Source organism: Cygnus atratus, chromosome 4 (genome assembly GCF_013377495.2).
Source record: "Cygnus atratus isolate AKBS03 ecotype Queensland, Australia chromosome 4, CAtr_DNAZoo_HiC_assembly, whole genome shotgun sequence".
In the NCBI taxonomy this organism is placed as follows: Eukaryota; Metazoa; Chordata; class Aves; order Anseriformes; family Anatidae; genus Cygnus; species Cygnus atratus.
Window position 1 is genome coordinate 58617724 of NC_066365.1, and position 27000 is coordinate 58644723.

The window sequence follows — 27000 nt, forward strand, 5'->3', positions numbered from 1 at the left end:
CGGCCTCCGCCGGGGGAGGGCCGCCGGAGCAGCCAGGCGGCGCATGCGGCTCCGCGGGGCGGGCAGCGGCCGGCCGTGCTGCCAGCGGCGGTGGAGGCGAACCCGCTCCGCTCCGCTGAGGGCGAGCCGGGCTTCGCCCCCCGGCCATGAACGCGGAGAACTTCGGCTCCAGCGAGCGCCTGGTGGCGGCGGCCTACGTGCGCCAGGGGGCGCAGGGCCGCCGCGGCCATGAGCTGCTCCTGCGGGCCCTGCTGGAGCAGGTAACCGCAGTGCCGCCCCCCGGCCCGGCCCCGGCTCCGGCTGAGCCCGGGGGGCTCCGAGCTGGGGCCGGGATCTCGGGCAGGGAGGCCCCGGGAGAGCGGCGTGCCCGGCCCTGCTGCCACGGGCCGGCCCGGGCCGCGCGGCGTGGGCGGGGGGGGGCGAAGGGCTGCCTCAGGGCTGCCTCAGGGCTGCCTCAGGGCGCGCGGTGCTGAGGGAAGGTGGCAGGCAGCCAAATCGTTTCGAAATGCGTTGATAACGAAATGAAATCCCTCTCGTGAGGTGCCGGAGGGATGTGTTTCTTTGTCTACGGAGCCATTATCGATGGTCTCTTGAATGTTTCAAACGTTTTCATTAGTCACATCATGCACCATGACAGACTTCGCTTTCATACAACACGTTTAACCTAAAAATACGATTGAATTAGCTTTGTTACCGAAAGCAAAAACAAAACAACAACAGAAACAATACTGCAATAGGAATGCTTTACAAGTTTACAGTGCCTTTCCTTTGAGGGTCTTCTCTGTACTTCAGCAAGATGACTGCGGTTCTAACACCGGAAGGAGCGCACAAAACTCTGTATCTGGTTGCAGTCCTATACAACTTACTTTCAGAAGGTAGTTAAGTCTTGAAGTATTAGGGTAATAACTGGAAAGGAAACTATGTGGATAGGAAGATGAGTTACAGCTGAAACTATATTCCGCTTATAATTAGTATTTTTGTTAACTATTATCCCAATTATCTCGTTTTCGCCCAGTTTGCCCTGCTGAATTTCTGCAGTGTTAGGCTTTTGTGTGGAGTATACATCAAATAATCTGTAGTCTTCTAGGGAGCGATTAGCATGTATGTGCTGCAGTGGTGGTGTGTGTACCTTAAAGGGTACTTAAAAGTGAAAAATACTCTGACTGTTTTAATATCAGGATATGCTAATGGTAATTGTGTTGAATATATGGAAAAATCATTATTGAACATTTCTCTGAATACAAGTTTGTAACACTAGGTAACAAAAAACAGAAAGCAGAATCAAAATACAAACTACAGTTCAGCATGGAAAAGAAGGGTAACATCAATCAACCAGATTATATAAAGATGTGTTTGTTCTTGATTTCCAAGTTTAGGAGTTATCTTTATATTATTATTAAGGGAAAGTGTCCTGAAGATGGATGGGATGAAAGCACCATTGAACTGTTTCTTCATGAGCTTGCCATAATGGATAGCAATAACTTCCTGGGCAACTGCGGTGTGGGTGAGAGGGAAGGAAGAGTGGCGTCAGGACTTGTAGCCCGAAGGCATTACAGGTACACCTTATTGGCAGTTTGAATTATTCTGTTTTATTATTAATGTTTCCAAAGTGCTTATTTTACTGTGAATTGTTATCTGAGACCTAGATAGCATTTGAGAAAAATAGTATAATGCAATATTGACTTGATGCAACTTTCTGTATTAAATTTTCATTAATAACTCATTGGAAAGTCTTGAATGTAACAAAAATCTTTTGTCAGGGTTATGTCCTGTATGCTGAAGTGATAGAAGCCTGAGTTGTCGAATTGATTGAATGCAAGGAGAGATCTTCCTGCTTTAAAATAATTCATGCATTACTTGCCTTTTTAACGCTGTGCAGCTCTCCTTCTGTGTATTATTCAAAAGTACTGAATGTTGTAGTTCTAAAGTATTGAACGTTCCTAGTGAACAGCTATTTGTATTTTTAATGTTCATTAATATATTTATAATGTGATAAGTTGATATGTGCATAAAAACTCAGTCTATTTAAAATTTATATATGAAGTAAGCAGGTTTATGAAGACTAGAAAAGTTGTTAATAGCTTGAAGCCCTTCTTACACTTGACAGGTGCTTTGAATGCTATAATTCTAGTGGCTCTGCATTAATATCTGAAGATAAACTTTTTTTTTTGCATAGTGTTCCATACTGTGAATGTCTTTGCTGATGTTCCGTCCAGCATGAATGAACTCAGTGAAACTTCTTGGAATGTTTATCCTTGAAATATTAGCACAAAAGCATATTAGAGACCAGAATTGTTGTGAGTTTTGCCATATGGAATTTGAATTACTGAAGCTTAATGGCTTTCTGAAACCCTACCATACCATGAAAAATTGATGAAGAAAACCACTAGTACATCAGTTTGGGTTTTTTGTTTTCTGTATTGCTGTCTAGTCTAAGACATGTCGTGAGGGAGGTAGGGTCACACCAGTGGAGTATCTACATAGCTGCTTGCTGAAGATGCTGGAGGAGGCAGGCCCAGCTTCTGGCCATAGAGAGCCTAGGCTGTCCTTAGCTATGGCATCTCACCTTCACCTGTGAGTGTAAGCAATAGCAACGAAAGGTTTAGAGGCTTTCCTCCATGCCACTTATTTCTGGAGTGAGATTTACCAGCTAACTGGTAGTGGTTAGAGGTGGCAGAAGATGGTTGTGGAGCTGTCTGTCCTTTCTGCTTAACGCATTCTAAGGGCCAGACTTTGAGAGCTCCTTAGAAAGAAGTAAATATGTGCAGAAAAGAAAACAAAGTGTGAGACATCCATTAAGAACATAGCAGCAGAAACTAAGGGAAGAAAATATTTTGATAGTGAGGATTGGGTGCAAGTTTCAACTGATTATCAAGCCATTGTTCGTTTCAAACCATAGCTTGAAGTGGGGAAAAAACACTAAGCTGTAAAACTGTGCTCCAAGAAGTTCTGATTTTCATCCACTCATGAGACTGCATTTTACTCCATTCCCAAGACAAAAACAGAATTAAAGGCATAAACAAATGTGTATTGTTAGTAGCTTACTTGAACAGCTGCATTTTAGCCATAGGTAAAGTTATTTCTGCCAGTTTAGATTTTATAAATGATTTGAGGATACTTCAATCCTGAAAGGTGCTAAATAATATCTAAGGTTTATAAGCACAGTTTATAAACATTATTTATACATGTAGAATGCAGAGAGAGACAGTATTGTACGATAGATGAATTGAATAGTACAATGAGGTAGATGAGTTGAAGGTGTAGAAAGAGATGGGCAAAGAGATACATTAACTTAAATGCCTTTGAGGGTGTTTTGTCATGGTATATTTTACTTCTTTGCCCTGTGAAGGTAAAGAATTTGTCAGGGGAGTATCCCTATAGTACCACCGTACCTATACTACGTTACACTATAGGCAACTGATTTTTTTTGCTTTGGATTTTTGTGTCTGGTCATATCAGTACTTATAATGCTAGTTCAACAGGCATCAAGAAGTTGCTGGGGTGTATTTAAAAGTAAGCCTGCCAGATGCTAAAGATGTTGCAATTTTGGGCCTTCTCCAAGTTTTTATTTGCATTCTGGAACATGGTTAGTCTATGGATCAAAACAAAACAAAAAAAGGACAATTTTGTACTAATGTATGTCGTTGGATACATTTTCTGCAGTTGTTTATCAAACAGTTCTTTTCAGTCAGCAAGAATTACTGCTTTGAAACATGAAAAATTTGATCTGTGTTTTCCACCTTCTTTGTTTAGGTTGATCCATGGAATCGGAAGGTCGGGTGATATCTCTGCAGTCCAGCCTAAAGCTGCAGGGTCCAGCCTTTTGAACAAACTTACTAATTCAGTAGTTCTGGATATTATAAAGCTGGCTGGTAGGTGTAAATCTAAAAATATCTTTGTGTAGACACATCCTGTGTTCTTCATGTTAATTTCTGACTTACTTCTGTTTTTTATGTGCAGGTGTCCGGACAGTGACCAATTGCTTTGTGGTTCCTATGGCAACTGGCATGAGTCTAACTCTGTGTTTTTTAACATTACGGCACAAGAGACCGAAGGCAAAATACATTATTTGGCCACGTATAGACCAGAAATCTTGCTTTAAATCAATGATAACTGCAGGTAATATAGGGACAACTGATTACACAATTGTGTTCTTCTAACAGGTTATAAATCTTCATCTTTCAGCGTGATCCTGAATTCACTTGCTTGGAGTAAGATCTAGAAAAGGTCTAATGCATAGCAGTGCTAAGTGCTTTATTTCTACACACCTGATTTCTAACATGCAATCGCATGAGTTTTCCTAACGCTTTATAAAATGTTGGAATATGCTGAGGCAGGAAGATGCATAAAGTAGTCAGTAGAGAGCACGATACTGAGGAAATTACCATTCATTCCTTAGTTAGATGCCCAATTTGCTTTCCTGAGAATGCTGTAAAACTGAGGTTCATGGTTCACATCCCCCTCAGATTTATGCAAAATACAAATGTCCCCTACGAACTGGGATCAGAAGGTGACAAGCTAGACGTCTGACTTGCACATTTTTTTATTTTGGAACATGGCAAGTGTTAGCTGCCCCATTCGTTTGTAATCTTGCAGTGTCAGTGCTCACTCAGAAAATGAATTTGGTGCCTTACTTAGTTCAAACCTTATCTTTTTCTCAAATGGAATTCCTTGTTTACCAGATTATAAGCAAGCTAAGGGTAGAAGTCTGTCCCTGTTCTGATTCTGTCCCCTCCTACAGGCAGATTTATGGGATCAAGGAAAGGGCGAGTAAGGGATATCATAATTCTCCAGCTCAGTGAGCAAGTGGTGGCATAGATTTTGGTCCTAGTTCCTAGGAAATGTTTATTTTTTGCATAAAAGATTCACTAGATAAAAGCAACAATTAGAAAGAGGGACTGGATTCTGTACTAATGTGTCTATGTTCTTAATCCAAACCTAAAAGAATCTGTTAAAAGGAGAAAAATTTTTTTTTTGATTTATACTAGAACTAAAACCCCACAATTAGTTGGAGATTTGATGATATACATTCAGGTCTTGTTTCATTTGGTTAGGTTTTGAGCCTGTGGTGATAGAGAATGTACTAGAAGGGGATGAGCTACGGACAGATATTGAAGCAGTGGAGGCTAAAATCAAGGCTCTCGGTGCTGAAAATATTCTTTGTGTGCATTCAACGACGTCTTGCTTTGCTCCAAGGGTACCTGATAGGTAAGTAGTCTTCGTAAGAAGTGCTTTATTTGTTGTCATTGTGAAAAAAACTGTGTGTTTTGGATGCCTGTCTTCCTCACGTTGCCTAATTACTGCCAACAACTAGGGCAGATACCCTAATCCCCTTGGGTAAGGGTAACGGCAAGTTGTCAAACAATGTTCCGCTTTCAGAGAAGTGTATGATGGAAGGAAGTAATATAGGTCTTCCTTCTCTCATATGACTGAGGTCACTTTTGGTATAACGAATGTCGCTTTGGCAGTGGTTTGCCTTGTAATTTCATAGAAGTAGTAGGAGTAGACTTACGTAGAAACATAGTCCAGAAAATATAGTTCCACAGCTAACGCCAAATTTTAATATTGCTCTTGCCTGTTCTACTCTTCTGTAGTCAATGATGAATTTTCCTAGGCTATTAATTAAAAACTACAAAAAAACCCTACAGCCAACATTTGAAATCTTTGTTTGAGTCGCTCTTTTCTGTATTATGCTGGTGTCCGTAGCACTAATAAAGATATACTGGTACAAGAAAACTCTTGAAAATATGTCGGGCAGATGTGCTGTAGGAGTATAACATACGATTTGCTCTACTGTAACATATCTTGGTTTGAACATTTGCTGCCTGCTTGCTGCTGCTGCTTATGATTTCCAGCTGTTAAATCACCATTAAAAGAATCGCCACTTAAAATACATTGCACTCCTTCCTAATGTTACATGTCCATATGCATAACTTCTGTAGTTGCTATAAAAATACGTAATTCAAGCACTAGCTGAAGCAGAGGTGGACACTACAGTTATGGGACAGGAAACTACATATTTGAGTCATTATTTTGATGTGTAGATTGGTTTTGAAATATTTGAAAAATTTCTCAATCTGAAAATGACTTGTTGGAGTATGGTTCTAGATAAAGTCCTTGGTATGTTGAGTTATTTGACCAAATTAAGCGTCATTGTTACTTGCAAAACCCACTTTCTCTCTTTGCTTATGAAAATAAGTATTAAGAAGCAAATTTGCAACGTTTTAAAATTGAACAGGTACGTTTTTGTGGGCCAGCATGTACTACGTGCAAGTACAAGATATTAACAGGGTGTATTTTCTACATGTTTTTAAATATAGTGTCTCAGTTGCCTCACTTTAATTATTTTGTGCTTGTCATGAAGTTGAGAAGGCTTATGTTTAGTTTTCATCTGCAGTGCATTCTTGTTATTGTGTTACCTGGAAAATTAGTTGAATTTTTGTAAGTTTAGAAAAGAAACGTTATTGAGTCTGAAACATGGTGAGTAAAGGCATGTTTCCTTCCGATTTCCTACCTTTAAAAAAAAAAACACACAGTATTTATCAGAGGTTTAACCTAGTTGCTAGAAGGAAGTTAAAAACAAATAATTCTGTCAGAATACTATGAGCATTGTTTGAAGTTGAGTTGCAAATTTATTGGCTAGCTTAAATCAGAGCTATCAAAATTGAATGGTCTATTTTACAGCTCGGGTAAATGAATCTTCTCCTTATCTGCCTTCTCTTTTTGACATGCGATTGTTTTGTTCTCCACAACTAAGAGATGAAATATTAGGTAGTGGTGCTGTGTTATGATATACCACAGATACAGGAGGAAATGAACGCACTTTCTATTTAAAGGATACTGTCAGCTATTGAAGGCCATAACATCCATCTTCCTGCAGGAAGGAAAAATGCAGCATTTCTGGAGGGTACCATTTTATAAGTCTGTTTTTAAATAGTTTACATTTTTAAGGTTTTGTTTAGTTGTACTGGTGTTTTATAATTTTTAGTGACTTAGGATTGTTAGAAGGTCAGGGAAGATGTTTGTGCCTGTGTACCTATAGCTTTCCCTTGAACTATTATTTAACTTTATTGGAATAATGCACTACTGTATAAATCCCTTTGTTGGAGAGACATCAGTTCTCTGATAGTCTTCTACCTGCTGTTGCTGTGAGTTGTTTCTAAAACTACTGTATTTGAAAGAGAACAAAAGGAAAAAAGTATCTTCTCGGTTAATTTTTGTACTTAGCAGAGCCCTCTCTCAATCTTGTTACTTTCATTAGTATTAGAAGAAGGAGCAAAGATTTTTTTTTTTTTAATGAACTTTCACAGGCAGGAGAGAAAGAAGGAATAAATTGGAAAATACTTCTGTAAGTCCTGTTTGTGACTTTTAGGAACTTGAGTAGTAGCCTAACTTAGATTAATGCTTTATTTTTCTGATATGACTAGCTGCTCTTAATGGTTCAGTTTAATCCTTGGAAGCAGACAAGTGGTGTGCTTAATTGTGTGCTTCCCATGCATAATCACATATTCTTTTCAAGCTATAGCCCTCTCATCCTGTATTGTAGCATGGATCTAATTATTCAGTAGAATAATTGTAGGAAAAGTAAAGAGCCTTTCCTGTTTTCAGGATTTGTAGAATACAGCTTACTGCTTCTCTAAGGCTCAGCAAGCTGAGAAAGGTGAGCGCACATAGCAGTAAACCCTCGTGTTTCCAGTTTGGTGAAATCTTCTACCTGCACTTAAAAAGAAGCCTGTCAGAGGGGGAACTATTTTCCTCTGAGTCTCTTTGGAAGGCGAGGGATGAGTCTGATCTACATCAGCAGATCGGAGGGCAAAAACTTTACCCTGTGTAGTGTTATGTTTCCTGAAGTATCCTGCTAATGTTATGTAGTTCAGGATTCAGGATGTTGATAAATGTGAAAAATTACTGGACATGCAGCTCCTGCTGAATATCTTGACTGTAAAAAATGAATACATACCCGATGCTACTGGTGTTACCTAGTTGTACTTGTGATTTACATAGTAGTGATTTCTTTAGAAATAAGACTGTAATGATGCTGTTTTCCTAAGGATTGAAGTTTAGAAAATGTAGCCTGAGGTTTACGGCTGAGTTTTGCATTACAAAACAATGCTGGGCAACGTAATAAAAATAGAATACAAAGGAATGTCACCTCTTGGAAAATGTTTTCCTCCTCTGTCACATTTTATATGGGTGTCAGTAAATCACAGAGAGAGGCTGTACAAAAGGAGATCTAGTCAAAAATACATTGAAGGCTTGGATTTTTCTGTTGTTGTTTTTAGTATTACCTTTTATCATCACTTTAAATTGTATATTACCTTATTTTTTACATACAGTTTTTCTTTTTAGAAGATATTCATTAGTTTGTTAAAAATCAAGGGATTAAAGAAAATGAAGCATGATTGGAGTGCCTTGAAAAGGTTACTAAGCATATGTGTGTTTACAAAGCTGAAGTCCCTTAATGGAAATGACCTCTGCATCCACATAAATCCTAGTTTCACTGAGAAATCGATCCAAGCTGAACTCAATGTAATTTGGGGAGTTTCTAAAGGCAAATGAAAATTTCTCTTTATTTCTGAGTAAACAGTTGAACAAAGTTTTAATGTGTTGATCTCCACATTCAGACATTTTAAGGCTATCCATTCAAAGCTGTCATTTTAAGGCTATTCATTCCTTTGAAGAATGTCTTTTCTGTTAATCAGCTTAGCTGATTTCATTTAGAATACTAGCTCTTTGAAGGAAACAAACAAACAAACGACACACAAAAAACCAACAGCATAACCAGAAACATGTAAAGACTTCCTCTTTTATGAAGCTCTCAGTTCTCAATTCCCAAGACACACCCTGAAGTTTCCGTAAGGCCATTTTCAGGTTGAATATTAAAAGAAAAGGAAAAGTGCGTAAATAGCTGAAGTTCTGTTAGTTATTGTTAAAGTAGCATGAAAAAGATGTTAATATCTGAAACGGAATGATTTGGGATCTATTTACTGTGTTCTAGACAAAACTTTCAGTGAAGCATGAGAAATTTCAGCCTGGGTCAACAATTTGTAGTATGTATAAAAGCTAACAGGTTCTTCTTAACCTTTGCTGCTTAAGGTGACAACTACTACCATGAGGCACTAATCAAAAAAGTTCTTCTCATCTCTTGTAGACCTTTCAGTCTTTTAAAGGTCTGATTGATAGCATGAATTACAGTTATCAGTATTTCTCTAAATTACAGTTTTATATTCACAGGCTGGAGGAGCTGGCTGTCATTTGTGCTAGATATGACATTCCCCATATTGTCAACAATGCCTACGGAGTTCAATCTTCAAAATGTATGCATCTCATCCAGCAGGTAGGAACTGTGTATTTCAAATATTTTATTAAACAAAAATGAGAAAATCTCTAATTAGAAACAATACTAGCAAATTTTGTCATGTTTCACAGCTCCAAGGCTAATCCTGTGCATATCTGGTAGTTGAACAGTTTTCTGAGAACAAGGAGCAGAGGGAAACAGCACTTAAAACAATACTTGTTATTTCCATTATGTGCTTCTAATTTAATAAAAAAGTGTCTGTTATGATGGAATAATGTCCTTATTAATCTTTCTTAAAATATTTCATAAACTTACTGACATAACTAACTGTAAAATAATGGGTCATACTTGAATGTGGATTAAACCTTCAACAGAACGTGTTACAGATTTTCAATTTTTTTCAACTTTTGAGTTTTCCAAAAAAAAAAAATAGTACTTTAATATGTATCTACTTGCATATTATTTAATATGTATACATCTTCCTGAATATACTTTTCAGGTTCTGTTATGATGCATAATTCTTAATTGTACAGTTCAATTATACAGGATTAATCAAACTGAAGTCGCACAGCAGAATCTACCATTTTTATTTTTATTTTTTCCCTTTAAGAATGTGTGATTGGCTAGGTATAAGGACATTTTGTTTTCCAGGAAGAGGGGGAATCTGTTGTGTGGAGGTTAATTGGATCTTAATTTTGCAGGCAGCGTTATATAGAATCAATAGAATATCCCGAGTTAAGAGGGACCCACAAGGATAATGGAGTCCAACTCCTGGCCTCCACACACAACCACCCAAAAATCAGACCATGTGTCTCAGAGCATTGTCCAAACACTTCTTGAACTCTTTGTAGCCCTCCTTTGGACACTCTCCAATGGTTTTATGACCTTACACTGTGGTGCCCCCACGGCTAGCAACGCCGTGCCTGTTGCACCCCAGGGTATGGTTGGCCCTTTTGGCTGCCAGGGCACGCTGCTGACTCGCATTCAACTTTCCATCAACCAGACCCCCCCAGCTCCCTTTCCATGAGAGAGCGTCACAGTCCTCTTGTTTTGATGCTGATGTATTTATATATATTATTATTTATATATACTTTGCTATATTTATATATCTCAAGAAAAAAATGTTTCTTTTCTAATGAAGCATTAACCTGTAGCCCTTTACTGTCCGAATCTGTGAAGCTTTTTGATTTGTACAGTTTTAACTGCATAATTTCCATTAAATTGCAAGGATTTCTTTGGTAGTTACTGAAAATGAGCTACATTTTATAGACTTGCAGGAACTAAACCAATATTTCAAATTGCAGCAAAATAAGAATTTTTAAGGCACTATGTAAGCAGACAATGAATAACGATAAGCAACACTAAGAAAAGGTAATATTGCAGTTTTTAACTGTTCATCACAAATACAGTATCAGAGAGTTTTAGGAATTACATTTGTTTCAGTTACATTGCTGAATTATGTTTAATAATGATGCTATCATAAGTCTCTTCTAATGTATGCTATGCATTTTTTGTTGTTTCTTTTGATAAAGGGTGCTCGAGTAGGCAGAATAGATGCTTTTGTTCAGAGCTTGGACAAAAATTTTATGGTTCCAGTAGGTGGTGCTATCATTGCTGGCTTCGATGCGTCCTTCGTTCAGGAGATCAGCAAAATGTATCCAGGTAAGTAGTTCACAGACTGATTTCATCCATACAAAGTAACTGCAGAAAACTTGATTATCAGCTATCTTTCACTTCTTTTTTTTTTTTTTTTAATTTTATCTGTATATTGGGTTTGTTTTTTTGTTTGTTTGGTATGTTTGTTTGTTTTTTCCAGGAAGAGCTTCTGCATCTCCTTCTTTAGATGTCCTCATTACACTTCTGTCTCTAGGTGCCAGTGGCTACAAACAGTTACTGAAAGAGAGAAAGGTAAGCTTTTTGGGAATCAGAATTTTCTTGAAGTCAGCTGTTAAGAGTCTTGTTGCAAAACTGCTTTGCGTAGTAAATCCTGTTTCTATATAGAAAGCTGTTGAATTTCTTTGGAGCACACAGTTCTTAATCTGGAAAGGCAATACAATATAATTACTTCATGGCCAAATGGTGTTCATGAATAAGCCTGATTTCCTTGTTGTATTCCAAACCAGAGAGTTAAACTGAGGTCCTGTACCATCTGTCTTGTGCAGTATTCATATTTGTTGTTACAGAGTATGACTAATACAGTAGGATTTTGCCCAGTAGAATCTGAGAAGTGCTGAACTGTTATGATCACAATGCTTCCAGGAGCAAAGCATGAGACTGGACACGCAGAGCTAACCCAGGGGTTTCTGCTCATCTTCATTCGGCCATATCGTGGTTTTGTGCTATGGTAGTGTTTAATTAAATGCTTTTGTACAGCGTTCTCTAGAGAATCACAGCTTCCAATAAGTTAAAAATAATAAATGCTGTGTATGGCCACAAAAAGATTAAAAGACTGTAATTTAAGGCGTTTATCTAGATACAGAGCTAGGTTTCTTCTGTGCCTCTCCCAGACTGTGTGTTTTAAGTTGGATATAACTGCATTGCACAGATATTCCTGTGGTTTAAAGTTGGAACCTGTACATATCGAGTTGTCCTTAATTCTGGACGTATTAAAGGCCTGATCTTGCTATCTGTGTGCATTAACATAGAGAAATATTTTTGTAAAGGGTTTTAGACAAGGAAATACTGTGGATTACGTACTGTAGGTTAATAGTTTTAAATCATGCATGATATGCTCCATTATTTTATTTATGAAATATGTTCCGATTATTTCCTGCTGACAGCTTGCTCTTGCCTCTGATATCAGAGCAGAGCAGTAGTGCTAGATGCTATGACTTTTTTCTAGCTGTTTGTACAGGCATGCAGATACTCTGTACTGGAATTGAGATCCCTAGGAATAGCTAGAATATAGAAAAAACAAACAAAAAAAACCAGCTTAGTTGACTTAGGGTATGGAGTGATCTGTACCACCAAAGTGAAAACACGGCTTGTGAAACACTGAAAGCAGTCACGGTTTTTCCACTGTTGGAATACAGTTTCTAACGTTGTTTTATTCTGGACTGCTGTGCGTATTGCTGTCTATGTTTCGTGTCTTCATTAAAAGAAAATTTTATATTTCACCCCTTTTACTCCCACCTCCAAAAGAGTTTCAAGTGAATTTATCTTGTCTTCTGCAATACTGACTTTGATGTTTAGATTTACACTGTCAGCAGATAACATAATGGGCAATATAAATATTGTTCAAGTCATAAATAATAATTCTTTCAGAAGTAAATTGTCTTAATGAATAGCTGTATATTTTAAATTATATCGTTTTCTTGGAAGTAGGATTCTAAAGTGAATAAAGCATTACGTTTTTACAACTTCAGGTCTTTTTTATATCAAGTGTGAGTATACTCTATAAACAAAGCCTTATATATGGCATAAATATGTTTCTTTTATTGGATTTGCTGTAGGAATAGAAACCTTTTTTGCTTAAATGTGTTTGTTCCTGAATTGTAAAAATGTAATAGTGATAGTTTATTGCCTGTGCTGTGTGAAGGCAGAGGCAGAGCTATTAGGCTCTCAGCAGGAACTATTTATAGCTTGACATTGAGTACTCCTTTCTATATTGGTGCAGTTACACCTACTCACACAAAGTCAGCTATAAAAAAACTTCCGATATTTCTTTTTCTTTCTCTTTTTATACTTATTCATGAGTGTTATTTCAAGTTATTTGAGCTCAAGCCAGAGAGATCAAAATATTACTGAGAAGAGATTAATTTCATGCGACCAAGGGAAAGGAACAGTCATAGAATCATAGAATCTCCGGAGTTAGAAGGGATCCACAAGGATCATGGAGTCCAACTCCTGGCTCCACAAAGGACCACCCCAAAATCAGACCATGTGTCTGAGAGCATTGTCCAAATGCTTCTTGAACTCCAGCAGGCTCGGTGCTGTGACCACTGCCCTGGGGAGCCTGTCCCAGTGCCCGACCCCCCTCTGGGTGCAGAACCTTTCCCTAACACCCAGCCTGACCCTCCCCTGTCCCAGCTCCATGCCGTTCCCTCGGGTCCTGTCGCTGTTCCCAGAGAGCAGAGCTCAGCGCCTGCCCCTCCGCTCCCCTCGTGAGGGAGCTGCAGGCCGCCATGAGGTCTCCCCTCAGCCTGCTCTGCTCTGGGCTGAACCAACCAAGGGACCTCAGCTGCTCCTCATATGTCTTCCCCTCCAGACCCTTCACCATCTTTGTAGCCCTCCTTTGGACGCTCTCCAATGGTTTTATGTCCTTCTTGTACTGTGGTGCTCAAAACTGCACACAGTGCTCGAGGTGAGGCCACACCAGCGCAGAGCAGGACAATCCCTTCCCTCAACCAGCTAGCAATGCCTTGCCTGCTGCACCCCAGAGTACTGCTGGCCCTTCTGGCTGCCAGGGCACACTGCTGGCTCACATTCAACTTCCCATCGACCAGAACCCCCAGATGCATTTCCGCAGGGCTGCTCTCCAGCCTCTCATTCCCCAGTCAGTACATATAGTCAGGACTGCCCCATCCCAGGTGCAGAATCCAGCACTTGTTTTTGTTTAACTTCATTCAATTGCAGCCCTCTAGACTGTCAAGATCTCTTGGCAAGGCCTCACTACCCTTAGGAGAGTCAGCAGCTCCTTCTAATTTAGTATAATCTGCAAACTTAGTATACATTTGAGTCCTGCATCCAGATCATTTATAAAAGCACTGAACAGAACTGGCCCTAAAATTGAGCCATGGGGGACCCGCCTAGGGGCTGGCCTCCAGCCTGATGTAACCCCCTTTACTATAACCCTTTGAGCCCGACCCATCATCCAGTTGTTCGCCTGTTGTATTGTGTGTTTCTCTAGCTGTGTGCTGGGCATTTTGTCCAGAAGGATACTGTGACAAGAAGTACTGAAAGTTTTGCTGAAATCCCGAAAGATCACATCTACTGGCTTCCCTTGGACAACTAGATGGATAACCTTGTCATAAGATGAAATTAAGTTAGTTAAACAGGACTTTCCTCTTGCGAATCCTTGTTGGCTATGACCAATGACTGTGTTCTCTTTCAAGTGTTTTTCAGTAACTCCCATGATAATTTTCTCCGTAATTTTACCAGGCACTGAAGTGAGACTGACAGGCCTGTAATTACAAGGGTCTTCTTTCTTGCCCTTCCTGAAAATTGGAACAACATTTGCCAGCTTCCAGTCTCTCCAGATTCCTAAGACCATTGAAAAATAATTGAGAGAGGTCTTGCAGTAACATCAGGCAGCTCTTTCAGTACGCTGGGATGAATCCTCTCAGGCCCTACAGACTTGCATGCATTCAGCTGGAGCAGCAAATCCTGAACAAATTTAGTCAGCAGGGATTTTATTGTTCCCCCAGTTATGGTACCCCAGCTCAGGGCTTGGGGGGCCCCAGGGTCCATCATCAGTGTTAGAGGCAAAGGCATTAGACATCTCTGCTTTATCCATGTCGCTGTTTGTTGCCATCCTCATCACATGATGGACCGATATTATCTCTGGTCCTCCTTTTGCTGTTAATGTACTTTAAAAAGCCCTTTTTGTTATCCCCACAGTACTGGCCAGCTTCAACTCTAATTGAGCTTTGGCCACACAGATTTTCTTTTTGCGATGGTGAACGACATCTCTGTAGTCCTCTCATGTTGCTTGACCATGTTTCCAGTGGTCATACGCTTTCCTTTTCTGCCTAAGCTCTAGAAGAAGATTCCTGCTCTCCCAGCCTGGCCTTCTGCTCTGCTTGCTTGACTCCTGACACCTTGGAATTGCCTGTCCTTGCACTCTTAAGAGAGGGCTCTTAAAAAGTGGTCAGCACTGATGGACCCTAATACCTTCAAAAGCATATTCCCAGGAGTCCTTAATAACTAGTTCCCTGAGCAGCCTGAAGTCTGCTCTTCCCATATCAAGGGTCAGAATTTTGCTGGCAGTTTTTCTCCTGTTGTCAGAGTTTAAACTTGACCGCTTCATCGTTACTGCAGCCAAGACAGCCACCGATTGCCACGAGACCCTCTCTGTTTAGAAACAGCAAATTTAGGAGGGCACCTTTCCTGGTCAGCTCCCTTACTACTTGTACCAGGAAGTTATCTTCAACGTGTGTGGAAGTTCCAGGGCCTGTTCCTGTCAGCTATATGGTATTCCCAGGTAACATCTGGGGAGTTGAAGTCACCCATAAGGACGAGAGTGGATGATCTAGAGGTTAATTCCACGTAGAATAATTCATCAGTGTCCTCGACCTGTCTGGGTGGCATGTAGTAGCCTCCCACAATGGCATCTGTTTTACTTGCTTGTCCCCGAATCCTTTAGGACCCAGAAGCTCTCAACCGTGTCGTCACCCCCTGCAAGCTCTATACAGCCCAGCCTCCCCCTCACATCGGGGGCCACCACCACCCCTCGCCTGCCCTGCCTGTCCCTCCTGACAGGCCTGTACCCGTCCATCATAACGCACCAGTCACAGCACTCTTCCCACCAGGTTTTGCTTTCACCCATGATGCTGTAGCTCTGGGATTGTGACAAAGCTTCTAGCTCCTCTTGCTTACCGCTCACACTTATGGTAGAAATATTTCAGTGTGCCCCAGCGTATCCAGCTCATCTTGGAGCAGACTGAAGGGCCTTGCTGGCACCCAGCCCCTCAAACATTGGCATGCCATCCCATGCGAGCCTGGTTTTACCCCTTTCCCCCTTCAAAGATTTGAAATTTAAAGCTCTTTCAATCAGCCCTGCTAATTCCTGAGACAAATTCTTTTCCTACTTTGAGAAAGGTCTGTCCTGTCAGGCCTGGTGTCATGTAGACCATCCCATGATCAAAAACATCCAAAATTCTGCCAGTGACACCAGCCTCAGGGCCAGGTATGTACATAGCATGGTATTTTCTGACAGACTAGCATTCATGGAGTATGAGATTGTCCAAGAGTATGAAATTATATGCTCTGATATGAGGGAATAAAATGGTGCAATGAATCAGAGGACAGGAGAGCAAGGCACATGCATGCCATCCAAGTGTCTGAATAAACACGACCACTTCTGAAAACGTAATAAGGAATGTGCTCTGCAGTCATATTTAGCCTTGATGTTGCTAGAGAAAGGATGGAAAAAAACTCCCAGCAGTCACTTTTTCTTGCTTGTACGGGATTCTCATTATTACTTTTTATATGTTTATGTAGAGTTCAGAACAGTGTTTTTTAAATTTCAGTAAGGGATTCTAGGTCCTTTTGTAATGCGGGCAATAACAACAGATCCAGAGTCAAATTTGTTAATATTGTTGCTTAACTCATGTTACTATGTAAAGGTTATGCTTATGAATTGACTGCTTTGATCTCCTCAGTACCAGTCACGTTGTGTCCCGTATTCTGTATTGCCAGGTCTTAAAACTCTGTCTGCATGCATTTGTCTGAACCAGGCCACACGTAGCAGTTAGAGGGGCTGCACTGCGTGGTACCACAAACAGCGGGCTTCCATTGATCGTCATGCCAGACCTGGCAGACAGCAAGGGACCTGCATTCCGTAACGGGCTTAATACCTTTTAACTGTTTTCCAATGTGTACGCAACTGATCCATTTAAGCCAATTAACTAGTTAGTGTACTATTCTTACTGAAAAGGTGATAGCTTCACCTTCTCTTCAGCAGTTACGTCTTACAGCAGTCTTTCCTTAACAAGCTAATGATCAAGATAATTCTGATTGTCTTAAACATATTTCTGTGTTACTTGGGGTGTGATGGAGCTTTTTATGTCTGTGTTCATCTGTCCGTATACTTTCTAGAGTGATTAACTGGAGCCGTTCTTATGGAGTGTGCATCTAAAATATTTAAAACCACACTGAGTGGGAGGAAATTGTTTGATTTTTACAATTCAGTAAAATACTGGTTTTACATTTCATGTTTTATTGTTGATGTAAGAAAATGTGGTTTGTTCTGATAGGAATAAATTATTTGTACTGTTCAGTACGAGTTTATATTGCTGCTCTACTTAAGATTGAATTTAAGAGAAAAGATTTAATGCTGCATATTAAAAATGTAAAGCTTCAAATATTCTTGCAAGAAGAAAGACGTTCATTACATATTTTTTTTTGGTTGAGTCAGTTTGCTACACTGTAGTTTGTCAAACCTGTGGGAGTATTGCAGAACTTTCACCCTGTGAAATATATAGAACCTTATTCAGGTTGTGGTCTGGATGGAGGCGAGATGGTTTAACTGGGCGTAGTCATTACGTTAAACGGTGGTGTGTAGTCAAGCAAGTGCCGAATATGGATGGAAGCTTCGAAGCGCTGTGCATACTCAGACCACGTGAGAGAGGTATGGCCCTCAAGGAGCCACATCTCTTGGCCTTGTAAGCGCTGACGAGAAGATTTGCTGATTTAAAAAAAAAAAAAAAAAAAAAAAAGTATGGAGTTTGTCAGCATTAGTGTTTTCATACCGGGTTGGCAGGACTTTCTAAGCTGTTGCTGTTAGATTAGAAGAACAGTTCAGCTGGAAGAGACCTTCAAAGATCACCCGGTCCACCTGCCTGACCACTTCAGGGCTGACCAGAAGTTAAAGCATATTAATGAAGGCATTATCCAAAGGCCTCTTGAACACTGGCAGGCATGGGGCATCAGCCACCTCTCTAGGAAGCCCATTCCAGTGTTTGACCACCCTCATGCTAAGGAAGTCTTCCCTAATGCCCAGTCTGAACCTCCCCAGGCACAGCTTTGTGCCGTTCCCACACGTCCTGTCATCGGTTCCCAGGGAGCAGAGACCCACACCTCCGTCTCTACTTCCCCTCCTCAGGGAGTTGTGCAGAGCAGCGAGGTCGCCTCTCAGCCTCCTTTTCTCCAGACCTGACAACTCAAGGGTCCTCAGCCTCTTGTCACAGGACGTGCCTGCCAACCCTTTCAGGGATCTTTCTTACGTTGTGGAGCCCCAAACTGTACACAGTACTTGGGGTGAGACTGCACCAGTGCTAAATACAGTGGGAGAGCCACCCCTTTTGACCAGCTGGCTATGTATGCTGTGTTTAATGCACCCCAAAATGCTGCTTGCCTGTTTGACTATTGGCCAGCACCCCCAGATCCCTTTTTGCAGAGCTGCTGTCCAGCAATTTGTCTTCCAGTCTGCTTTATGTGATACCAAGATTTCAAAGTTCTTTAATAGGTTTTGTATTTTTTAAAGTTTCCACTGTTTTATGAATTCAGAACAAATTTCTTTTTTTCTCTTGCAATGCAAGAGAATCTATAAATGAGACTGTGTGGTATATGTAGGTGTTGCACATACACACGTATGAGTTTCTGTTGTGTTTTTGGTTGCATTTCAAGAAAAGAAGCCTTCGAAAGGGGCTTTTTGGGGCTGCTACGAACAGGCCTCCATGCTCAGCATTGCAGCCTCTTTTTGTATGCGTGAAATGGTGTGTCACAAGGGGGAATGGTTCTAAAGGGGGCTGGAACCAGGTAGTCTTAAAGGTCCTGACCCAAACCGTTCTGTGGTTCCATGATGTGAGAGTCATCTGTATGTAGTGCAAAGAGGTTGTAAAGTGTTAAGTTTCTAAGGGGAAAGAGAATTAAATAACGAAACGTAATTGATATTTAGTGCTTGGGTTGCTCAGTGCAACTTCAGCATAATAGTTAGCTTCACTGGAGAAAACTTGAATGTCTACCATGGAAATTCAATTATGTAAGAGCTCATTTGTGTATAATTGCTTAGGGTGCTTATAAATTTTCCACGTAATAGAAATATTTTGTAATAGGGGTTGGTGATAGATTAGACCTCACAAAATATTTCATTTTTCTTTTTTTTGGAGAGGCCATTAATCTCTTTTACAACAAACTGTTTAAATTCTGAAACTATAAAATATCAAGAGGTCATAAAAATAAGAAGTTTTGAATTTTTGTTCAGATAGCTTCAGTCAAACTGGTAAAAATGCATATTTGGATATTTTTCCCCATCTTTGCATTTTTACTGGTTCTGCCAAATTCCTGTGTATGTGAAGGCTGATCTAGTAACGTAGGTACCTAATATAATTTAGTACAGTGGGTAACTGTTTATAACAACTTGAAGTCCTTTTATTAATAAATACTATAAGAGATGCTGTAGAGAATTCCCTAGGTATGACAAAGACAAATGAATTGCTTGGGAATTTCTTCCTTTTCCAGAATAGGCTTTTCTCTGTACTATTTTCATCGATAATATCTCCATAGTAGGCACAATTAATGTATAGTTCTGTAAAACTCTGCTTCGGTTGTAGAAATAAATAGCCAGCAGAGGGAGCGCAAATTAGTTTATGAATTGTATTCCAAAATATCCTGATGTAATGGCTAAACGTATTAATGATGCTCACTGTGGAAAGCAAATAACAAATGAGCAATGTGTTTATATTCAGTGAGGGACTAGAAGGAATGGAAAAGTGTTTGAATGTTTGAGTAAATGTTTTTCAACTTCTGCAAGGGAACTGCAAATAAGCTCTGAAGAATCGAAGCCCCAGAATCACTTGATTTCAAAATACCTCTAAAAATATCAGTGGAATGATTCTTCACAGATTTCAAGTTCTGGAATACCATAGATGTCTCCCATAGTTTTCTGTTGTTCAAAGTATTGCATAAGTTTTATGGTCTGGTTGATAGTGAATCTGCAGCCTGATTTCTTTAGGTGGTAACATAGTGCTTTTTCTCCCTGGCAGAATTCATTCCATGGTATTAGGAAGCGCAAGTCAGGAGCGGCGTTCATTTGATCACTCATGAAGTGAGACTGGTTTCACTGCAGTGGCTTAAGAAAAACATCTGTAATCTTCTAACTTAGCTACTGCAAAACTCACTAGATTTCGTAAGAGCTGTGGGAGGTTCTGTTCAAGAGCATAATTTTGATCACAAGCTATAATTTGTACCTGTCAGAGTGTGCAGGTCAGAACAGGATACTGGTCTGCAAACAGAAGAGACAACTCTATTTAAAGAATGAAAAATCACTTGTCAGGTGGATGTGGATGCTGCAACAGGCAGTCACATGGAAGTAGCTGAGAGGCAGAGTCCTTCTGGCCAGAAAGAGGAGAAATCTGATGTTTAGTATCTTTTAACGACTACCCAGTATCTGCATGTTTTTGTTATTATATATGAGAAACAAAGCATTAAAAAGAACAGAAGAGAAGCCAAATACAATAAGAGTGGTGTTAATTCTTACTGTGTCATGTTTTGAGCTGATATGTGAGGGGGAAGATGATAAACTGAGGAAGACCATGAGCAGTTACTGTAGATTATTATAGAAATAAAACAGGGATGAAGGAAGAGAAGCATACTTTAATGTGCAATGGGACTTGTATCTTAGCCAAAACATCTATGAATCTCAGTTTTACGATACTTTCACAATAAGGGTGGAATCCAAGTAAGCAATATCAGGAATTCATTTCCATATTTTTTTAGTAGGCTTGAAAAGGACTGGCTACACAATAGAGCTGAGTATTCAGAATATATGTTGTATGAAACAAAATACATTCAAACATGTAGTCACAGCCTTCTCCTTAAGAGACCGTATTGCTTTTCTCATACAGAAAGTCTGTGAACCTTTGGGAGTTGTGATTGTATAATAATAGTAACAAAATGTGCCGGTTTTAGTCTGGAATGTGTTAATAGAAGATAATGTAAGGAACAATATCTCACAACGTGGCTATCTGTGATGGTAACAGTTCATTCTCTGGCTTGTGGGGCCAGGGTGAGGGGAAGCTCTTGCAGGAGTGGGGAAAGGTCTACTCCTTCAAGAGGATATTAGCATGGAGGAGGATCTGCTGTATAGCTGTAATCTCTTAAAGATTTTACTTCCCTAGGCTTCAGTTCCACAGAGGGAATGGCTGACATCCCAAACACGTATATTAGTGTGGATAGAGAGCTTTCCATCATCTTGAGGGGAAGACCAGGGCTAAGGAAATGGAGCTTTTCATTTATAGAGGGATTTCAGAGATTTGTCTGGACAACTTCTTCGGTGCGCATAAAAAGGATGTAATGGAGATTTACCAGTTTTGTGAAATAGGTACCATTTTCTGTTTGATAGCTAATAACAAAAATATTGCATCTTTTTTTTTTTCCAGGAGATGTTTTCCTATCTTTCAAGTGGGCTGAAGAAGTTGGCAGATACCCACAATGAGAGACTGTTAGACACACCACATAATCCCATATCCTTAGGTAACTTATTTTTTATATTTCAAAAGAAATTCTAATATCCTGTGCATTCGTAATGCAGTTTCATATACATTTCCTATACATTAGTCAGTGTTCACTACACTCCATTAAATTGTTCTTAAGCCAGGATGAAACCATTGAACCCAATAAGGTAACCATCTATAAAAGCAGAGCAGTAAAGCAGTGACTCAGGCCCTTTACTTTTTACAAAATTGCTCCTGTCCAACATACTCATTTATTGTAATCAAGGCAGGCAGAAGATGTTAGCATGTAGTAATACTTTATAAATAAGTAGATTTTAAAATAAATTAGGGTGTAATTACTTCTCACTTCATCTTACAGTGCTGTAAAAGAAATTATGGAATTCCTACTCGAGATATTTGTTCTAACCAAAAATTCTGCTGAACGTCCAAGTAATGTTGCTCCCTGTGCAGAATCTCTGCCTTATGTGCAGTCCAACCAAAGAAGTAATCCATGACAGCTTGTGGGAAAACAAAATGATGAAACTATAATATTCATATTTATTCTTCCTTGATATCTGAACACAAATATTTGGCCAGATTTTTATTGTTGGAAGACACCTTATCCCCTGCGGTTTTTGGAAAAAGAGAAGCTTTGTAGTAGAATTAATTTGATCTTTTGTTACTTCAGCCATGTCACTGAAGAATCTAGATGAAAGTAACGACGTAGCCATTACCCAGCTCGGATCTATGCTTTTCACAAGACAAGTTTCTGGAGCAAGGTGAGGATGCTATGAACTTGAAAATTTGGAGGAGTTGTATTAGGATTTCATAAAATATATAGTGTAATATTTGTTTTGTGCCAGTTGCCTCATGATTACAGATTTCAGTGTGGCAATTACAGTTCCGAGAGTACCCTTTTTCCTCAGTGTTATCTACTAATAATGCGTGTACCTGCCTGAGTTAGCAATGAGGACCTCTGTTAGCTTTGGTAGACTAAATAGATAATCTATCCCCATTTAATTTAGTGTCATTATTCCCTAGAACCCCTTGGTTTCATTTAGTTTCCAGCTGTTGTCTGATCTTACAGTTAAGTTGTAAGCTGCTTAAGGAAGATCTTTGTTTTGTTTATTGCAGCACAAATACGGTTGTGCTGGACATCAGGGGAACAAGCTTTTAATACCCTGCATTGCTTTTTGTCATATGGAAGAAAATCCCGCTTTCCAGAACTAGCTGTGTTTAAAAAAAAAAAACAAAAAAACTTCAACTCGAGCCGTTCTGAGCTGAATTTATTCTTATTGACACTGGTATGTGGAAATGTAAGCCAAATCATTTTTAATGATTTTGGTTTAAATGTTTTAGAAGAAGAGAATGATTTAGAATTTGTTTTGGCAGAATTCTTTAATCCGAGTATTACTGCTGCCATGCTAGCTTCTGCTGTAGACTTAATGTCATTTTCTGTAGCAGAGTTGATTGTTTCCACATCAGAAGGTATGCTTCATTAGCTTGGATTATTCTACTTCCTGCACAGATGAATGACAGTAAATCTATGTGCACTGTAGTTAGATGCTCTTTTTAATTTGCCTGTCCTAACCTTGGCTTGTCCTGAAATTTCAGTCATCTTTGGCTGAAATGATTCAAGAAGTTCCGTATTTGAAAAGTTAAAGCTCTCCAGTTCTTTGTGTGATACAAAGGCTCCCGTTTTTTCCTTTTCTTGTATAAGTGATTCTTTTGCAGTAAATATACAGTTAGACCTGGCATTTTGACAGACTTTAAATGTTAGGCTCGTGGTGCATGGCAGTGGTAATAATAGCAACTTCCTGCTTTGTTAGCACACAGGCTTTCGCATAAGCTGTGGTTTGAGTACTTCAGTGCAGAAAGGATCTGCTAATCCTGGTGGAGTGTGTCTGAATGCAGTTTCTTAAATGGATTGCAAGGAATGTAATAAATTCTGACCGACTGATTGGTGTTAACTGCTTCTGTAGGTTTTAACTATAGCCATAAGGTGAGTTGTTCCTTTGACAAGGAAAGGTGTGGGTTAAGGTCTCGGTTTATCAGGGAATGGGTGTGTGCTGACTGCTGAGAAATAGGGTGTAATAGGTAGGGGCTCTTCAGATGAGGAAGAGGTAAAAGCAATGGTGAAAAGTAGCCATTGTGAGGAGGGAGTGTGATTCTGTGATTGTGAGATGTCTTTCACCCCGTGCTGGGGAGCTCAAAATACCAGTAGTGAAGATCTTAGTAATTTAACTGGAAAGGGGAAGGGACACACACCTATGCCCACAGACTTGACCTAATGTAGGATCTGCTACCACTGTCACTCATAGCGATGCTTGAGCACTAACTTGGAGAATGCCTGTTGTAAGCCTGCTTACAGGCATTTGTTTAGAGTTAGGAGATATTGCACTGTATAGGAATTTGTATATGTTCATCACAGAGTATCACATAAAAATATTCAAGGCATCTTTAACTGAATCACAATTTTGTTTGTTTCAGGGTTGTTCCTTGTGGGTCTGTACAGACAGTGAATAACTACACTTTTAAAGGCTTTATGTCACATTCAAATGACTATCCCTGTGCTTACCTCAATGCTGCATCAGCAATTGGAATTAAAAAGCAAGATGTAGACGTATTCCTAAAAAGACTGGACAAGTGTTTGAAGACATCTAGGAAAGAAGGAAACAAAGAAAAAACTGTGAATGAAATATGTGATTCTAATACAGGCACAGAACAACTTGCAAACTAGAAGATACAGACATAGTAACACAGGAAGATACGTTTTTGTTTGAAGTACGGGGTTTGTATTGCATTGTGAATCTGCAGTGCAGAAAATTTATTCCTAAAAACAAAAAACACAACAACAACAAAACTTGGGTGAAATTTAGGCTCAGAGGAAACAGATGATATTCTCCTATTCTCCCTTCCTAGAAAGTCAGACACAAGCTCTTTGCACCACACAAATATACTCAATATCTTTGCCAAAAGATACTTTGCCAAAGTAAAGCTCTACATTCATAAAAATCTTGACCTGGCCTGTCAGCCCGTGGGTGACTGTTGGGTTTGGTCACAGAGTGCTTATGCACATGTTCTTCGTTAACGAGATTTTCTGTAGCAATGGCTGAATTCCCGTCTAGGTACACAACCAACAAGAAGTGTTTCACTGCTCTCAACGTGTCTTGCTTTTCCTCTGCCTACTTGCCACTTTTCTTTTGTTTTCAAAGATTTATATAAACGCATGGGGATAGCCCTTACTAAATACAGTGTTGAAACTTGGTGAAGAAATTACAGGGTTGGAATAATAGTCTTTTTAGATGTTCTCACATCTCATGAACTGCCTAAAACAAAGCAGCCATCTGTGGCAAAGGAAAATGTAGAATACCTCATATCCTGCCAATACTCAGCTCTTGAGAACGTTTTCATAGTTCAGCAACCAAATGGAATGCTGAGGAAGAGCAGTGATGAAAGCATGGGTCTGTGGAGCGGAGAGGGAAAATCATTTTTATTCATTTCATCTCTTCTTTGATAGTTACTCTTGAATAGGGGCACTCAGGTCAGAGATCCACTGAAAAGGCAGAATGCTTTGTGGGATGAATGCAGCAGTTTCAAGAGCCAGCGAGACCTGAGGGTGTTTTGGCATTTTTAGTCCATTGTTTTTAAATTTATAGACATCCACTTCTGAACTGTCTCCTGCTATTGGCACTCGCGCTTCTGTGGCTGTGTGCAGTTACTGATTTGAATTCATAAAAGAAACAATAGATTCGGGGTCTGTTCCTGGAACAAAGGTTCCATATCACTGGAGTGACAGTGCTGTAGGTTGCAAAATTTTTAGTTAATTATTCTTAAATACAATTACTACATTATATGCAGGTTTTTATGTCATTTGCTGTTCAAAGTGAGCTGAACATTCAAAGACATTTTTCTTTGTCCGTAATGTAGTAATACTTGAGACACCACGATTAATGAGTTCCAAATGTCAGGAAATTTTCTAGTTACTTTGTTTGGTGGGATCTGAGCCGTATCATTCAGAGCCCTCTGGAAATTGCCTTATCAAAACAGTGCTATTGAAAGGAGCGTCCCTCCAGCGTGCTCAAATGAATTGATACAAGAGGTGAAGTTAATATGTGGAAGTTAATAGACTGCTAATCATCCTGAAGGCGCTTTCACTTGTGAAGCTCATTGTATCTTTAGTTTAAATTGAACCTGCTCCCACATTGTTATTGCTACAGTTACACTTCAGATTGATTAAAGCTTGTGGAAGGGATGGCTCCCTGGACTACAGTCACAGTTGTTATTTGCTGTACAAGCACATCTTAGGAGAAAGGTAATATAACTTGACCACTAAGTCCTTGTGGCCATAAGGAGATGTAAATTTCTTTCTTTTTTTTTTTTCTTTTTTGGTTTTGTTTTGAGATGATGCCATACCTCAGTTTTTCCAGTCAGTAAAGTTCTCCTACAGGCTTGAGAGACAAAACTGTAGCTCACTGCCCTCTGTATTCAGAGTATTGGAGAAGACAGTGAAAACCACGGGGCCTTAGTGATACCTTTCTTCCTGGTTTTGGATATTGCTGTTTCCTGCCTGAATGAGCATAAGTTACTGACTTAGATGACTAGTCACAAAATGTGAATATTAGAACTACTGTTGTGAGAGTTTTAGGGGGGGGGTGCATGGTAGCAGCTACAATACGGATTTGATGAATAATATCCTGAAACTGGAAAAAAAAAAACACCCAACAGCAGTTGCCTTTTCTGAGAGGAAAAGACCTCTACTCTACCTTTTATGTTCTTGTAATAAATTGTCTGCTGCAAATAATTTACTCACTTCTACTCTAGATTGAACTGCTTTCTCAGGTAGTGTTTCTCCTGTCTTCAAAATGTTTCCCATTTGAAATCAGGGATAAAAATTTCAACAAATCTGTCTGAACAAATATCCAGGGAAAGAATTAACTGTTATATTCTGATTTTGTGTTTTTAAACCTTCTATTTTTTAATTGAAAAACATCTTAACGTGACACGTTTAGTTACAAATTGTGTGTCTGTGTGTCATTAAAGCTCTTCACAAATCTTAATCATTCCACCTGAAGTCAGGCAGTTGAAAATATTTTGAGAAATACGCCCACCGTGAGGTATAAACTCTTGAACTAAATATTTGTGTTCTGTTACTTTGGCAAGTTGTACCAGTTCACAGTTGTGTTTGCCTGCTATGTCCCCTGAGATGTGGTAAGTTGTAATTAATACTAAGTTTATATAGACAGAAGCATTATATAATGTCATGATAATTATATTGAAATGTTAAGGAATTCAAGTGACAATATACCTTAAAAGAAATGGAGAAGAAATGGTTATTTACAGCATATTTGAAACAGATAGATAGTATTTTTCAAGGAGAATATAGACCACTTATTCTCTATTCACCAATATCTATAATAAAGTAATAAAATAATACTGGAACATACAATTATTAGCAGAGTTTTCGTTTTCTTTGTGTACTAGGTAGGGGGAGATTCCATGGCTATGGCAGGTCTCACCCCGTAGAAGTAGTACTGCTGAAAGATGATAATAGCATGGGCAAAGCTTTGTCAAAAAAACAAATATATTAGCAACGTTTGCCGTCTG

At 39.4% G+C, this 27000-nt stretch overlaps 1 protein-coding gene across 1 annotated transcript; it reads left to right on the top strand.

Moving 5' to 3' along the window:
* SEPSECS (Sep (O-phosphoserine) tRNA:Sec (selenocysteine) tRNA synthase) lies at nt 1–27000 on the top strand. Its single transcript, XM_035547137.2, has 11 exons — nt 1–260; nt 1402–1556; nt 3754–3872; nt 3961–4119; nt 5055–5208; nt 9235–9337; nt 10831–10960; nt 11115–11206; nt 21340–21433; nt 22082–22172; nt 23884–27000. Exons 1-11 carry the CDS (start codon nt 147–149, stop codon nt 24131–24133), a joined length of 1461 nt encoding a protein of 486 aa, XP_035403030.1. The 5' UTR covers nt 1–146; the 3' UTR covers nt 24134–27000.

Excerpts from the sequence above, each read along its gene's own strand:
- SEPSECS (XM_035547137.2), top strand. The coding sequence starts at position 147 with ATGAACGCGGAGAACTTCGGCTCCAGCGAGCGCCTGGTGGCGGCGGCC. Across the intron at positions 261-1,401 it reads TGCGGGCCCTGCTGGAGCAG|GGAAAGTGTCCTGAAGATGG; the intron begins GTAACCGCAGTG and ends ATTATTATTAAG. Across the intron at positions 21,434-22,081 it reads ACATAATCCCATATCCTTAG|CCATGTCACTGAAGAATCTA; the intron begins GTAACTTATTTT and ends TTGTTACTTCAG.